At 42.5% G+C, this 17,807-nt stretch overlaps 1 protein-coding gene across 2 annotated transcripts in view; it reads left to right on the top strand.

The window, feature by feature from the left end:
• Adarb2 (adenosine deaminase RNA specific B2 (inactive)) overlaps positions 1 to 17,807 on the top strand; it is a 531,305-nt gene that overhangs the window by 466,932 nt on the left and 46,566 nt on the right. For both annotated transcript variants that reach the window (XM_076939389.1, XM_076939390.1), the window contains exons 5-6: positions 2,455 to 2,623; positions 6,421 to 6,572. In XM_076939389.1, coding sequence (XP_076795504.1) covers positions 2,455 to 2,623; positions 6,421 to 6,572 — 321 coding nt within the window. The remainder of the gene's footprint in view (positions 1 to 2,454; positions 2,624 to 6,420; positions 6,573 to 17,807) is intronic.

Below are 17,807 nucleotides of genomic sequence, written 5' to 3'. Positions count from 1 at the left end.
TCCAAACCACTGAGCCTTGTTCCAGCTTCAGGGTATACCTCTACTGACATTTAAAGACATCAGTACTCTACTGAGTCACTTACCGTTTCTGAAAGGGCGGGTGTCCCCACACTGCTTGAGTGTGCTAAATAAGACAAAGGGCAGAGATCAGAGGACTTAGACAGGGAAACACATTCTGGATGGAAGGTGAAGGTATGAGATCATCTAAATCCTACTTGCTCACATGGATCCTGAAAGCTGAAGGAAATAAAAGTCAATGTTCATAGACCGCAAGTAGGCACAGGTGTTTCCCAGATAACTGGTATGTTAGTAACTTTTCTTATTGTAGTGGCAAAATACTTCACAAGAAGCAACAAAAGAAAGGACAGGTTCACTGTGGCCTACAGTTCCAAAGGCAGAAAGGCATAGTGCCAATAGATGGCTGGTCATGCTGCACCCATGGCCAGAAAGCAGACAATGATTAGGAAATGCGGCCAGCTATGAAACTTCAACCCTGTCCCTGGTGAACCACTTCGTCCAATGAGGATACACCTCCTAAATGTTCCACAACCTTCCCAAACAGCACTGCTACCTAGGGAGTGAGCTTTCAAACACATGAGCCTGTGACAGACATATATTCAAATCATACTTAGGGCCACCTCTCCACAGAAATGCAAATGTGTCTACAGAGCAGAGGCCAGGCTAGGAGTCCTTCTTGTGGCCTCACCACATTCTGTGTCAAATACTTCCCCATCAGTGACTCTCTCAGAGAGGATACAGCTGTCAATTTGGAGGGCAGGGACCTGTGGCAAAACTTCTGGAAGTTGAATTTGTGTTGTTATGGCACACTTGATTGTTGTGGGAGGTATTTGTAAAAAGGGCACCCAGCTAGCTCCCTGCCTGGCCTCCATGTTCTAAGCCCATTTGTCCCACCAAGCTCTCCAACAAGACCAGAGCTCCTGAGCTAGTTCCACCGGGTTGTTCTCTCTAACTTACCCTGTAGTGACCAGTCGCTGTGCTTCCAGCTCTGGTTTGCTCATCCCTGGAGCCGCTAGTTCCTTCACAGCCATAACCACCCAGTTGTCAGCAGACCCACCTTGCAGTTTTACTTCACTCAATAAAGTAAAACTCTAAAGCTTAAGGTTAACCAAATAGATTTATATATCAGCAAATACTCAATATATAAGATGCCCACAAAATTAGAGTTGTTATCACAAATATCTAACCTTGATATGACTAACTACCTAAGATTGCTAGAGACACAAGGATAACATCTGCCACCATCACACTTCTCGTCTCCCTCCTCTCTCTTCTCTCCCTGTGTTTTTCTCTCCTCCCAACTCCTAGCTCCACCTCCCTCTTCCTGGTCCAATGACAAGGCTTCACTACAAAAACATTGGGCAGAAAATTTCTGCCACACATGATTGAGAGCTCAACTTCTTAAAGTGTCAGCAGAAACCCCTACACCAACCCCCTTTTCTCCCCTAGAGATAGGTTTGGCTATGACTATCACTCCTTTCTCTCTAATATCATTATTTCCACAGACTTCTACAACAACAACAAGATCCTTACTTCCTACCAGGTCTGCAATCACTGGGGCAAAACTCAAGGATGACCACGCTGCTCCTAGTCCCAGTTCTCAGAACAATATCTATCAACCCAGCACCTCACTTTTGTGTAGCTGTACAATGTAGTTGAGAATAACTTAAATGGAGGAAATTTTATTTTTGCTGTGGTTTCCAATATTCAGTTCATTGTTTCTGGGGATGGCATAATAAGATAGAGAATCTTGCATCTTAGTGGGATGGGAAGCAAGAAAAGGGGACTATCCCTACTTGCCTTAGTTAAGGTTTGACTGCTTTGAACATACACCAAGACCAAGGCAACTATTATAAGGACAACATTTAATTGGGGCTGGCTTACAGGTTCAGAGGTTCAGTCCATTATCATCAAGGTAGGAGCATGGCAGCACAAAGGCAGGCATGGTGCAGGAGGAGCTGAGAATGTAACATCTTGTTCTAAAGGCAAATAGGAGAAGACTGGCTTCTAGGCAACTAGGATAAGGGTCTAAAAGCCCACACCCACAGTGACACACTTCCTCCAACAAGGCCACACCTCCAAATAGTGCCACTCCCTGGGCCAAGCTTATTCAAACCACCACAATACTCCACTTGCTTTTTCTTTACCCTCTTTTGTTCCATGAAGGTTCCCAGCCCAAAGGATGGCGCCATCACATTCGGAATGAAGCTTCCCCATCAGTTGGTCATTGTTGGAAACATAAGTATACCCTGAGGCATGTCTAACAAGTCTATTAGCTGACCTTAAATATAGTCACGTTAACAATGACGTTAACCGTACTACCATGGATGTCAGCCATCTAAGCACCAAGACTAGTGTCTACAGGAAGGTTGAAAAGTCCCCTACAGTGGGGTCCTTGAAGCCTAAGCTGTTCTGAGCACCCTCTGTCTCCCCTAGGCTTGGACACCAAACAAGCACAGGTCATCGTTCTGTCCTCTGGGACCAAGTGTATCAACGGTGAGCACATCAGTGACCAGGGACTGGTTGTCAATGACTGTCATGCTGAGATCGTGGCCAGGCGGGCATTTCTTCACTTCCTCTACACTCAGCTGGAGCTGCACTTGAGGTAAAGGGTCCCCTGGAATGGGCTGGACTGACACACCTCACTTGGCTAATGAGAAGTCAGGCAACCAGGTAGTGAAAAGGAGACACATAGCCAGCTCAGAATGTGTCATTCACTTATCTTGTCAGATCCCATACACAATAAGTGACTGTGTACCACGTAGTATCTATTTTTATTCAGACTTGGAACACCCTTTAAATACTATATAGACATTGAAGTGTTAAATTTCCAGATATCTGCATTACACTCAACATCTTGTTCCAAGAAATATCCTGTTTGCCTACAGGTTGCACACACCACCACCACACAGAAGTTCACAGGCATAGATATACAGGAATACACATGCCATGCCATGACTCATTCAATTTTGGTTATTTTTCAATTAAAACATTTTAACAGCTATTAAAACATCCCCCAAACAACAGTTTCCTTTATGAGAAACTCAAATGTCAACAAGACCACCAGGCACAACCATCCCTGGGTCTTCCATGCCTTCAATAAGCTGTTTATACAACCAGCAACTCAATTTTAAACTTCAATGGGAAAAGACAACAGTACAATTCACAACACAGATTACAGAGGTTTTCTTGAAAAAAAAAAATAATAATAACCACTCAAGAAGGGAGAGTCCAGGACAGAGAAAGACACAGTAAGAAAAAAGGAGAAAGAAGGAGAAGATGGGGGAGAGAGAGAAAAAAGAAAGGAAACAATGACTTCACTATCTCTTGGGAAACAGGAGCCATTGCTCTCTGGAACTGTAATTCCACTGATTGAATTGAACGAGTGTTCGATACAATGTGAGATGATTTGGACTGATGTGCTTGCTCTCTGGTAAAACTTTCACTTCAGCCATGGGAAGATAGCAGGTTGACATCGAGATCTCCACTCAATTCTGACAAAATTGTGTCCACTTCAAGCAGGGCTCACAGTTCAGTTATTTCTACAAAGGGAAAAAAGTCCCCTCTGCTCTCTGGTCAGTTTGGTTTTGAGAATTTCTCAGCAAGCATAGTTTCTTACACAGTGTAGGGTTCTTCATGTTGAGCTAGAGCCATCTCTCAGGGGCCAGGCTTGTAAGTAGACTTTGGTTTTATTTCTTATCCCCAGTCCTCATCTCCAGGCCAGGCTGTTTCCATTGTGCAAACCAAAGGCAAACTACTCTTACAAAATACACAGTGGCCATCGTGATATAGATATTTTCAATACTTTGTAGGTCTTGTCCTACAAGGTCAAGTCACTCTGTCCTGATGGCCTCAGTTCTTCTCACATACCCACATTACCAAATATGTTCCAGTCTCTAGACTTCTAGATGTCAATGTGACTAAAGTCAATTGACAGGCTTCAAGATCTCACCTCTTTCCTGGTTACACAAACACATTTTATGTGTGCATATACATGTGTGTGCATGTGTGTGCTTGTGTGTGTGTATGTGTGCTTGTGGAGGTCATAGAACAACCTCATATGTCATTCCTCAGAAGCCATCTATCTTGTTTGTTTTGAAGCAGGATGTCTCACTGGCCTGAAACTCCCCAAATAAGGTAGACTGCTTGGCTGGCAAGACATGGGAATTGGCCCTGTTTCTCTGCCTTCCTGGCAGTGGAATCAAAAGCAAATTCCAGCAAACTTAGATTTTATTTTACGTAGGTTCTAGGGAACAAACTTGGATCTTTATGTTTTCCAAGCTATCTCTCAAGCCTTCCATATACATTTTAATAGGAATTTTCTGGTGTGAAGACATACTAAGAAATGTGTTCCAATATTGGAGTTTCTGGTGCCATCCTGGCAACCATCAGGGAAAAGCAAGCTGTGACATGAGCAGGAATCTCTCTGGAAGACACATCAAGCTCCTGTAGAAGCACAGGTAGATTTGATCATGTGACACTTCATATACATTCCTGAACCAAGCTAGTCACAGTAGTTTAATTGCTGTGAGTTTCTTTGACACAATGTTCTTCCCTTGTATCTACCAGCTGCCCTTTCTTATCCTTTGAAACAGGGTTTCTCAAATCTACTAATAATGGCATCTCAGAGGGACTTTAGTCAGTGGCTCATTTATGTGAACCTGTTATCGTATGCAGAAGTCACACAAAGGAAAGAAAGGCCTAAACATATGTCAAACAGACTCAGATAAATGCAATACCTTAATACACTCAATTATTTTTTATCTGAGCCTCTGGGCCATGTACGGCAGCGTGATCTATTGCCACATCCATTCCAGGAAGCCTGGTGAGGGGTCAAATGGAAGAGATGAAAGCTGGAAATCCCTCAAATGTGGGGAAGGATTTCCACTGAATACCCAGCTGCACAGGTGGAATGTTCTCCAGTCCCCTACCTCCTGTCTCTGTCACAGAAGACAATTCAGCCAACTTTACCCAGATTTGGATGCATTTTGGGCACTTGTACAACCCTCTGGAAAAGTCAAAGATGGTCATATCCCATCTGTGTTCTGCAGGAAGGTACCAACAATGACTACAAAGGGCCCCAAGAACAAGTAAGGTTTCCCTTGATGGGCCTGGAGCTGCACTGGGGAACAAAACTGGGCACAATCACTTCCAGGCCCGTGGAAGAAGATCCACACATGATGGAGGAGTCCCCTTGGCAGAAGGAAGGAGGTGGTAACACAGGAGCTTGTCGTAGCCTCAAGGTTTCCTGGGGAGAACATGTCCATCCATCTGCATGTGAGATCTGGAGGCCCTGCAACACAGAATCCATCACCAATGGAGTAGAACATGAATTAACAGTAAGAAATGGCGAGAACAAACCTCCAGAGGCTTGCAAGGAGTCCAGGAGAGAATGCACAGCTCAGTTGTTCAATGCCCATTGTGTATCATCAGTCTCTTGGGAGGCCAGGCTGCTCAGATGTGAGGTTAGGGACTATGAAGGTTTTCCTGGAGTAAGAGGAATACAAAGCTCCAAGATCAGGAGGCATTGGTTTGTTCTAGATCTACCCTGGATGAAACGAAAAGCCAATACTGCATTGTTTCCTGTTTTCACCTAGTTTGTTGGTACCTGAGCTCAGACACTGTTTAAAATTCCTCTTCCCTCTACTGTACACATTGGTATCTACTAAGACTACTTTAGTCAGTAGTGCCCCTCCATGAATGGGGCCTTGCAAGCACAGAGGATTAAAATTTTATGGTAGATAACTGGCTTATAAAAGATAAACTTAAAACAGTGTAGTCATTAAAGAAAACACTCAGTTTGTAAAGTAATAGTCATACAGAATGAGGACCAGAATATGACACTCAGAATCCATTCTTTAAAATAACAAACGAATAAAGAAACACAACCAGGCATAGTGACATGTGCTTGTAATTCCCGAGCTGAGGAGGGGGAGGCAGACCCCTGAGGCTCAGTAGCCAGCCTGGCCTTCTTAGTGTGTTCCAGAGCAATGAGAGACTCTGTTTCAAAAAAAAAAATTAAAAAGGTGGATGTCATTGACATCTGAGAAATAACAACTGAGGTTGTCCTCTGACTTACATACATACACACACACACACACACACACACGCATGCATATGAGAGGAAAGAGAGAGAGAGAGAGAGAGAGAGAGAGAGAGAGAGAGAGAGAGAGAGAGAACAAAAGTGTGAATGGTCAGGGAGGGTGGAGATGGAAATAATTCTGCTATTGGGTTTGTGGCCTGTTTCCAAAGTGTTCATGCAAGGGGCAAACAGCATATGAGCATACAAAAAATAAAAACTGGGGAACTGGTAACTCCACAAAACAAGACAAAAGCAAGCTCCTGTCAGAACATCTCCATTTGTTTTCTTATAAGTGACCTACATCCTCTTTGTGTCCATAGCAAGCATCAAGAGGACCCCGAGAGATCAATATTCATACGTTTAAAGGAAGGAGGCTACAGGCTGCGAGAAAACATCCTCTTCCATCTCTATGTGAGCACATCCCCCTGTGGAGATGCCAGAGTCAACTCTCCCTATGAAATCACCACAGACTGTAAGAAACTACATATTTTCCTTTTGTCATTAAACAATGCCAGCCCAGGTTCCTTCTGGCTAAGCTCTGGCCCAGGCATTTTGTGTATAGTGGGGATGGACAGAAGTGAATCACAGCTACAATTAGCCAGATACCTCCAAAATCTCCATCTGAAATTCTCACTCGGGGCATTGGCAGAAAAGTAGTCCGGGGTCTAAAATTAGCTATTTAATTGCCATAGCACTCTGCTCTGTTTTAATAGGTCAGACATTCCTTATATCCCAGGCTGGAAAATGGAACCAAAGAGAAAGCAAATGAGAGTTCTATGGGGTGGAGGCAAGCTCAAGCTAGCTCTTTTTTGCCTTCGTCTGCAACTTGGGTGAGAAAGAAACTCAACTTTTGCAACATAGCCAGGGGCCAGTGTAGTGTCAATTAACTTAAAAATTCCACTGCTTAGCCCTTCACTAGGGCCCACAGCTCCTCTGTCACCACTGTGCAGTCCCAGGACGGAGGACAAGGCAGATGTCCACACCTCTTTGGTACCATTGATGCTACTGAATCTTGATGATCCAAGAGAAAAATCAAGGATTCTCATCTTCTCACTTAAATGATGCTATATTCTATTATTGTACCATACACACATCTTGCATACATTTATGTGCATACCACACACACTCTTCCAAACATTTTTCTATTTTAAATCTTCTCTTATTTATTTATTTATTTATTTATTATGTGTAAGTATGATGTGTGTACCTATGTGTGTCCCTGCATGTGTGTGCATAGGCACACAGTATACCTGTAGAGATCAAAAGACCACTTATTTATTTATTTATTTATTTATTTATTTATTTATTTGTAAGTATGATGTGTATATGTGTGTGCATGTATATGTGTACGCAGGCACACAGTATACCTGTAGAGATCAGAAGACCCTTTGTTTGTTTGTTTGTTTATTTGTAAGTATGATGTGTATATGCATGTGCATCTATATATGTATGTGTATGTGTATATGTGTGCACAGGCACACAGTTTACCTGCAGGCATCAGAAGACCATTTGTTTGTTTGTTTGTTTGTTTGTTTGTTTGTAAGTATGATGTGTATGTGTGTGCATGTATATGTGTATGTGTGCACAGGCACACAGTATATCTGCAGGGATCAGAAGACAACCTTAGCATCATCCTCACCCTCTACTTTGTTTGAGACAGACTCTCTTCTTTGTTCTTCATGGATGTGTATACCAGACTCACTGGTCCATGAACTTGGGGAATTCTCTTCTCTCAGCCTTCCATCTCACTAAAGGAATACTGAGATTACAGATGTGCAATACTGCACCCAGCTTTACATGGTCTTTAAGCTTACAAAGAAAGTTCCCATCGCAACACACACACACACACACACACACACACACACACTTTTTTTTTTCTAAAAGCTTTAAGGTAGAAAAGGATTGTCTGTGTGATCTCAGCTTAAACCCGTCCCATTTCCCTTGAGTCAAGGCTGTGTCTACTATCATGTCGGCCCAGGACACCACCGCCTCCTTACCCTCCCAGAGGCAGTTCCTGTAGTTTCTCTGATAGTGTGTTCCTTTTTCTGATCCTTGCTTCAGCTTGGTCCTTCCATTCACTTTCTAAACTGACAATTGAAAAATAAAAGCATTTTTTGAACAAGTGTTCAGTCTGAGGGTTTAGACAAATAGGCTAAATACACCTGGGGTTAAAGACTTGCTACTTCCTCCCAGTGGCTTCATCGTCTCGGTGAACATCCTCTACACATGCCTGGAATACAGCAGGCATTTGATAAATATTCTTTTTTTTTTTTTTTATCAAAGTTAGGAAACTTTGATAATTAGATCATAAATGTAGCCTCACCTACAAGAAACAAAAGAGGATTAGAACCAAGCCTTGATAAACACAGTGTGTTTTTGTGTTTCCACTAAAAGCTTCCTCTGAGCACAGAAAATATTTAATGCTTTGATAACTCTATTAGGACCAGATCCCTTTAATATACATATGTTACTTTTATTTTTATTTTTACATGAAGTATTAATGTTTTATTTAGCTTGAACGAAACCCCAGAAAACGTTAACTGTGGTTATATAGAAACACACGTGTACATGTTTAGTTTCAGTATCTGCGTTGGAAGAGTTTTTCTAGACCTGCGTGTTAGTGGTTTGTATGTCACTGTAATAAAACACCTGACAAAGGCAGCTTAAACGAGGAAGAGTTTGTTTGGGGTCATGTTTTCAGAAGTGTCAGACCCACAGGACAAAGAATGCAAGGTAGCCATTCACAGCATGATTATCAGGAAGCAGAAGGCAGAGATAAAACAAGAAGGCAATGAAACCCCAAGGCTACACTTCCAGTGACTTCCTTCTTCCAAAGGCTCCACCCCCTATTTTCCATCACTCCCAACAATACTATGGTGTTTCAAATCCATTAAGACTTACTCCAGGGCTGGAGAGATGCTTGGGGGTTAAGAACACTGGCTACTCTTCCAAAGGACCCAGGTTCCTAGCACCCACATGGCAGCTCACAACTCTCTATAACTCTAGTTCCAGGGGATCTGATGCCTTCACACAGACATATATGCAGGCCATACACCAAAGAACATGAAATAAAAATAAATATAAAGGAAAAAAAAGGATTACTCCAGTAGTCAGGTCAGAGTACTAGCGAGCTCATCATCTCTGGAGATGTTCTCATAGATACATCCAGAGTGTGTTCTGCTAACCTAGATGTTCCTTAATCTAATCAAGTTGACTATCAGATTTTGGATAGGTAGGGAATGGGTGAGACCTGGGAGGAGTTAGGAGAAGAGAGTTGAATATGATCATCATACATCATACATACGATCATCAAAAGCCATCCTTGGACCTAGGGATACATCCCATCTGCAGACACCAAACCCCCACACTACTGCTGATGCCAAGAAGCGAGTGCTGACAGGAGCCTAGTAAGGCTGTTCCCTAAGAGGTTCTACCAGCACCTGACCAATACAGATACTCACAGCCAACCATCGGAGCAAGCCCAGGGATCCCAATGGAAGAGCTAGGAGAGGATTGAAGGAGCTAAAGGAGAACACAACATCATAGGAAGAAAAATATCAACTTACTAGAGCTCCCAAGGACTAAACCACCAACCAAAGTACATGGAGGGATCCATGGCTCCAGATACATATGTAGCAGAGGATGGCCTTATCTGACATTAGTAGGAGGGGAGGCCCTTGGTCCTGTGGAGGCTTGATGTCCCGGTGTAGGGATGCTAGAGCTGTAAAATGGGAGTAGGTGAGTGGGTAGAGGAACACCCTCATAGAGGCAAGGGTGGGGAGAAGGGATGGGATGGAGGGTTTGGGATGAGAATGGGGATATCATTTGAAATGTAAACAAATAAAAAAATAAGAAAAATTTAAACATCACATCATGCTTCTAGAAAGAATTTGGCCAGTCATGGTGATGCACATCCCTAGGATATACTGAAGAGGCTGAAGCAGGGGGAACATGAGTTTAAGGCCAGTCTTAGCTACACTTGGAGCTGGGGAGATGGCTTAGTGGGTAAAGTTCTTGTGTGGCAGGCATGAGGATCTCAGGGCATCTGTAAGCCCGGTGTTCCTGATGATGAGGCACGCACACACATGAGCTCATACAGGAAACCACAGAAAGAGAGAGTTGGGTGGAGAGAGAGAGAGACAGAGACAGAGACAGAGACACAGAGAGACACAGAGAGGGGACAGAAAGAGACAGAGAGAGACAAAGACAGCAATAGAGACAGAGATTTAAAGGAAGGAAGGAGGAAAGAAAGAAAAGAAGGAAGGAAGAAAGAAAGGGAGAAAGAAAAGGAAGAGAGAAAAGAAAGGAGGAAGGGAGGGAAGATGATTTGTTTCCTTAATAATATGCATCAGACTACATGATAAAACTTGTCCTAGAAATTTGTAAAATTTGGCCCATTTCCCAATAGCTCTTTGAAATGTTTGGAGTTGGCTCTAATTTATTCAGCTTCCTCCTTGGCCCATGTAGCCCCAGCAGGAGTTAGGAGAGGGCTAAGTGAGGGCCACAAAAATGTCAACCCTGCCTGAGGCCTCGGTCCCCCGTGGGGACCATTCTGGCTCATTGGGTTTCCCATGTCTCTGTACATCAGGCACCAAGTGTGGCTTCTCAGCCCTCAGTTCTAACTTGCAATGTCAGTGGTTTAGAAAAACAAACAAACCCACTCCCAGAGCCCCCCTGGGGTTCACTTCCACACACAGATGTCTTTTATTTCATGGTGCTTTTAAGAAGTGGCAGGTGCTGGTAGGAGGAGAAAAATGAAGCCTCTCCCTCATGGTGTTGCTACAGATACAGCAAGCAAAGGGAGATGCCAGTACCCGCATGCCTCTGATTTAAACTCGTGTCTCCCGGCCCACCCAGGAGTGCAGAGAAAGCAGGCACTTGCAGTCTTGCAAAGTGGACTCATCAGCTAGAAGCCATGCATCATTTTCCACTCATCATTCCACAAGGGCAAGAAAAGCCAAACTGCCTGCTGTCCTCTGCTTGGAAGGAGCCTTCAGAGAGATTGCTCAGCATCCTTCATGCCTCCTGAGGAAGGCATACATTCTCAGGAGCAGCTTCTCCAATTTCCACCTTAAAGAGACTGCTACCACTCCCTGCTGTCCACTTGTACACTGATTTTTTTTAAATTATTATTGTTCCCCTTTAAGGAGGACTGGACTAATGGATAGCAGAATTCAAGTGGGTCAGGTCTTGGGTTTTTTTTTTTTTTGGGGGGGAGCCCTTCCATGGCCGGCAAAGGACCAAAGACAGTGTTGACAGTCCCCCTGTAGGAAGACTTGCAGAGAGACACTGGGAAGAATCCAGTTAGCTCTAGCTCCAGAGGGCCACCGCTGGCTGCAAGTTAATCTGCAGAAACTCCAGCCTCGTTGCACCAACAGCTCAGGGTCCATGTTCCTAAATGAAACACTGGAAAACATTTTCCCTGACCCTCAGTGTCAGTGTGGTATTATTAAGCACAGAAGTCAAAAAGCACAAACACTCTCAGTGAGATCTTCATCTGGGATCTAACAGGCACCGCAGAGCAAAGGAAGCTCTGGGACAGAGCTGTCTTCTGAGGTTCTGTCGCTGTGTGCTGAGGACACTACCCATTGAACCTTTGTTCGGCTTTAGTCTCAATCCATCATTAGGTACAATAGAGCTACTGCACGGCTCTTCCTCATGGAGCCTGCAGTATGCTGACCTTTATGAACTTGGGTCTGTGGCAGGACCATTCATTCTCTCTCATGTATAAGTATTCATGTACAAACACTTGTACCCGAGCTCATGTGCGTGCATATAACACATAACAACCACATACATCCATAAGCCCATATGATCTTATACTGAGGTGTATCAGACTCTACAACTACAGCATGACTGGATCTAAGAGACTTAATTATTTAGCATAGATTGTTCTCCTTCCTTTTAATTAATGTAGGAATGCCGAGCATCCTAAGGAAAAAAATAGAGTTTTAGGTTTTCAGGGTGTGTTGTGTTTGTTTGTTTATTGTTTTCGTTGTGGTTTTATTTGGCTTGGATTAGTCTATTTCCTTAAGAAGAATCTCAAAAAAAAAAAAAAAAATCTCATGCCAACCTCTAATTTGTTGCAGGCAAACAAAGTTTGTTTGTAGTCAAAGTTGACCTCAAACTCCTGACCTTCCATTTATTTCTCCTGATCTGCTGGGATTGTATGTATGTGCAACCACACCCAGTTTATGCGGTGCTGAGGGTCTAGCTCAAAGCTTCACTCATGCAAGGCAAGAAATCCACAAACAGAGCTGCATCCCCAACATTTTTCAGGGTTTTGAGCAATTAATTTTAATACATTTAAACTTAAAATATAATTACTGCACTTCCTTCCTTCCCTTTCCTCACTCCAGGACCTCTTTATGTTCCTCCCTTCCAACCCCTCCCACATCCACACCCACATTCTCAAACTGATAGCCTCCTTTTCACTGATTATTATAGAGCTAGACGGATGGATGAATGGATGGATGGGTAGACGGATCGATAGATGTAGATAGATAGATAGATAGATAGATAGATAGATAGATAGATAGATAGATACATACATACATACATACATACATACATACATACATAATGGATGAATGATAGATGATAGATCATACATACATACATAGGCAGAAAAACACAGATTTGTGTTTGTAAACACAATCTGACTAGTCCATTTTTGCAAAAATATATAAATAAAGCTTACTGAGTTCATTTTTTGTTGTTATGTGTATATGGTTTTCAGAGCAGGCACTTTGTATCAGATAACAAATTAGAATACTCATTTCTGGGAGAGGCTATTTCTTTTTTCAGCAGTCATTAGTTTTGTCTAGGGGTGGGACCCCATGTTATCTGCCCCCTTCCACAGTAGCATGTCTATTGATGTTGTCATTTTTCAAGTCTTTGCAGCCATTTCTAGGAAAGGCAGTCTCACAGCAGACGTCTTATATTGTGACTCCTGCCATCTTTCTGCCCTCCTCTACCGCTACGAGCCATAGGTGTAAAAGCTGTGCTGGCTGCAGATGTATTTACTGAGTCTAGAATATACACAGCCCGTCCTCTGCATTGTGTCTGGTTGTGGTTTTCTCCAATGATCTCCATTTGCTGAAGAGAGAAGCTTCTTTGATGGGAGTGACAGCTACACCTGTCTCTGGGTATAAAGATAATGTTTAGATATAGTTGGCAATTATGCTAGTCTAGCAAAGTGACAGTGGTAGATTCTCTTCTAAGATCCATGACTTCACCATCTCCAGGTAGTTGGCTAGGTTTCTTGTATGGGGCATGATTTCCCTCCCGTTGATTGGTCCTTAAATCCACATAACTGTTGGTTACATCCAACACTGAATACTACCATTTCACCATTATAGATATCTTGCCATGCTGATCATTGCTGTTCATAGGCGCACAGCAAGGTAGGGCTACTAGTTGCTCCCTCCCTTGGCAGCTTGTATAGTACTTTCTAGTAATATGAAAGCAATAAAATAGAGGCTTTCAGGTTGGATGTATCTTAAATCACCCAAGTCCTGGGTCCTATATGTGTAGTATCCTCAACAACAGGTGCTTTCCTTCAATCAAGATGAAACCAAGGGCAACAGTGATGGCCTGCATTGCCTTAGGGGTTTCTATCGCATAACTATTAGACCCATAAGAGATCACAGTCTCACTTAGAATTTCTAAGAGGGCATGCCCAACTGCCCAACAGCACAGAGTCGCTTCTTTCTCCCAGAGACCTTCCTAGCTCACAGCTCAGGAAGTTGCAGGAGTCCCTCAAGCCCTATGTGTCCACTCTAGGTGGTCATCCCAACTCCCTGAAGCCACATGCAGGGTTTCCAAAGCCAAGGAACAAGACAAGGTCTGTGGTGTTATCAACAAGTCCTGATTTCTTGGGATACCTGGAAATTGTCTGTATTTCCTTGTTTTACTACTTGCCAGCATCTGTATAGATCAAAAGTGTTTAATTACAGAATCGATGACAATTAGCTTATGACATTTAGGGATAAATGTTGTCTTCAAGCTTGGAAATGTACTAAGTTCAGTTGTTTCTGATTGTGGTTTATCTGTGGGGTCACCTGAGAAGTTTTTCAAATTTTGATTCCTGTCAGACTTTTCCTTTGGCCAAGATACTGTTGCAATAGAAGTGGATCATGCCATCAGTCATGTTTCCGGTCAGTGGTTTAAAACTGCCTTAAATCACACCTTGACCCGGTCTGATCATTTGTTTCTTGCTTAGTAGGGAGGCCTCCAAGGAGAACAGAGTATGACTGAGTATCTGCCAAGACCGCACAGTGTTCTGTGCAGGACGAGTGACTCTCAGCATGCTATGTTACATGCAGCAGGAGGGAAAATTTGCTTCAGTAACAGGCTCTGAAGAGGATCAGAGACACTTGTTCCTCTCAGAAAACTCAAAACTGCTCAATCCTGTGACTTCCTCGGTACTAGGCAAGCCAAGGTCCATCAAGGTGGAGACAAATGCCTGAAAGTCACTTCTTCTAGGTATTAAACCTCTGTCAGATGGAGAGTTGGCAAAGATTTTCTCCCATTAGATGGCCAGTTTCTTCATTCACTTAACTGTTTCCTTTGCTGTAAAGAAGATATATTAATTCCATGAGGTCCGATGTGTTGACTGTTGGTCTTGTTTCCTGAGCAACCAGGGTTCTGCTTGGAAAGTCCTTGCTTAGCTCTGTATCTTGAAGTATTTTACCTACTTTTTTTTCTCTGACAGTTTCAGAGTTTCAAGTCTTATATGGCAGTCTTTGACCCATTTGGGTTGATGTTTATGCATGGGGAGAGAAACTTTTATTCTTCTAAGTGTCCTCTCTCATTTATGGCTCCTGAAGCTAATACAGCCACATTAAATCACACATGTATTTATTAAGTGAATGTATTTGTGAAATCATCTATGGGAATAAAAGGGGCCAATGGGAGTGAGATAGCACAGGAAAAGGGGGTGCAGAGGGGGAAGAGGGCTGAGGAAATATCCTCAACACATAACACATATTCGTAAGAAACTCTTAAAAAAAAATAATAATAATAGGTTGTAGAAAAGATCTTAAATGCAAGCAAACCATCTCAGGACCCATACACCTCACCGTGGCTGAACAACTGCTGCTCTCCTCACAAGTCACCAGTGGCCTCTTTACAACCGCCCCCCCCCCTTTCACTAACTAATCTGGCGAATCCAGTTCTTCCCATCATTTTCCAATGATTTAACATGTCAAATTTTGTAATAAACTTTTCACGAGCTGCCGTTAAAGAACAGGATTATATAAATATGTATCTACAGTGTTGTGCTGAGGGCCTAACGCCTTCATGCTAAGTCAGTCACATTCACTGTAAAAAAAAAGGGGGGGGTGGGGGGGCAGGGTGCAAAACTCAACCAAAATCCTATAGAAAGTCAGGAAAGTCAGGGAAGATTAAGCACCATTCCTTAAATTCCTGTCTTCAGATGCCCTACTGAGTTCAGAGAAACATGAGAAATGAGTTACCTAGGATCATGTTCATGCATTGTAGAATAACACGTTTCATAATGCCATAATGCAAATTAAACAAAGATCGCCTACATAACCACATGGTAACTATTATAGAGGCTTTATTATAGAAAATGATGGTCTATCTCAGGAATACACTTTCTAAGATATGTTAATTGAGGACAACTTGAACTTTTTAATCAGTATTTAAAGATACTTTCTTCTTATCTTGTACATTTTGGGGGAGTTGGAAATTTTTGTTTGTTAAATTGTCTTGCTTCTAATGTTTAACTCCAATATCTACACACATGCACACACACACACACACACACACACACACACACACACACAATTATACCATTGGAGCAGCCCTTATATTTAATTTGTTATGTTTCACCACTCCTTTTGAGCCTCTCCTAAAAATTAAATATTCACCAGAAAAGTTCCTGAAGCATACTACTACTTTAATTTCTTTACTATCAATCCAAAATAATGACTTTTAAGTTAATAAACATAATAAATGATGCAGCTGATGGTCTCTGGGTAACAAGAATTAGTAGAGTGTTCTTATGGACTCCGGCATATCTATGGATACATGACAGACAGGGTTTTAAAGTTTCACATCTTCATTGTCTCAAGGACATTCAGTCTACTGCAGATTCTTTAAGGTCAATCCCCTGCAGTTGCTGGTTATATTGGCATTTCATTAGACTTGAAGTGGCATCTTCAATTCCCTCCTGCCTCTTGTAATTAGCCAAGAAAGATCCAGAGCCAGAGGAAATGGTTTATAGGCATTCACTGGCTCTTCAGCTCACCCTGGGACTAAGCAGACTCATCAGGGATCGCACTAGAAAAGGCGAAAGTGAGCATGCGCAGGAACATTGCCCACACCTGGCTCGTGAGGTGAAATTAATCTAACCTCAAAACTTTTGAGTTGGCTCCTAGGAAATATTGTAACTCAATCCAGGCATTTTTATTCCTTGACATTAACAGATGGTGAAGATTTAAAAAGCTTTTTAAAAACTAATAGGCAACTTTCAAGGCCTGGAAAATGATACATCTTTAGAGAATATAATGACAGCATAAATGACAGAACAGAGGGACAGCAAGTACCACACTCCCTGACAGTCTGCCTCCCACATGAAGGAGCAAAGTCTCTGAGCTTTGAACAACACTGTTGAAGCTATGAGGGTTGGTTAATGGCTCCTTTCCCAATGCTGTCTGTCACAGAACATCACTACTGGAAAGGACCCCATCTGAACTGTGCGAAAGTTCAGGATTAAAATCAAGTTATCTCAAGTATTTTTTTTTGAGATATATGTTGAGTGGAATATACATAGCGATATGTATTAATAATATATATCTTCCACTGCTACACAAAATAATGAGTTTGGTAGATGTTCTACACATATATATCATTGTGATGTCTTCATATCCACTTTCGTCCCCCCCCGCCCCGCCCTTTCCAATTCTACTGGTCTCCATCTTTGTACCAAATAATAATTCCCTTCTACTTTATATCATATGAGAGAAAACACTTGATATTTGTCTTTCTCCCATGACCTCTTGTTTTCCAACCCTTCAGTCCCCTTCCTACCCTCTGCATAATCCTTCCTACTTCCGTAATGCACATAAAAAATGTTTAGATCTTGATTTTGCACATATGAGGAAGTATATAATATTGGTTGTGAACCTGCCTTGTTTTGCTTAACACGATTGTCTAGTTTCACTTCCTACATTGGTGGGGGACAAAATACCCTGGCAAAAGCAACTTTAAAGGGGAAAAAAGTTATTGCCCTCCTTCACTGCAGGAAAATTGGGAGAGGAGCTTGAAGCAGGTAGCCACACCCACAGTCAAGAACAAAGAGATAATGAATGTTTGTGTGCTCTTAATTGGTGCCAGATGCAGTCGATATTGTCACAATGCCGACCTCCAGTCCCATCTGCTTTCCTGAAAAGTACAAATTCTGTTCTTCCTTACAGCTGCATAAACTTCCACGGTGTGTTTATACTACATTTTCTTTATACATCCCTCTGCTTGTGGCGTCTAGGCTACACCAGCCTTCTCAAACCTGCTGGCTTTCCTAACCCTTACAGCCTAGTGACTAAGCACCATTGATACCCCTATTTTTAAGAGGAAGTGACCATGTCACAGTAATTTTAAGTTGCTTGCCCTCAGTTACATGACTAGGAAGTAGTGACACCAGAATTAAAATCTTGACCAGCTTGTGATGCAAACCCACCCA

This window comes from Arvicanthis niloticus, chromosome 8 (assembly GCF_011762505.2).
Source record: "Arvicanthis niloticus isolate mArvNil1 chromosome 8, mArvNil1.pat.X, whole genome shotgun sequence".
Taxonomy (NCBI): domain Eukaryota; kingdom Metazoa; phylum Chordata; class Mammalia; order Rodentia; family Muridae; genus Arvicanthis; species Arvicanthis niloticus.
This window is presented reverse-complemented; position numbering and strand designations above follow the sequence as displayed.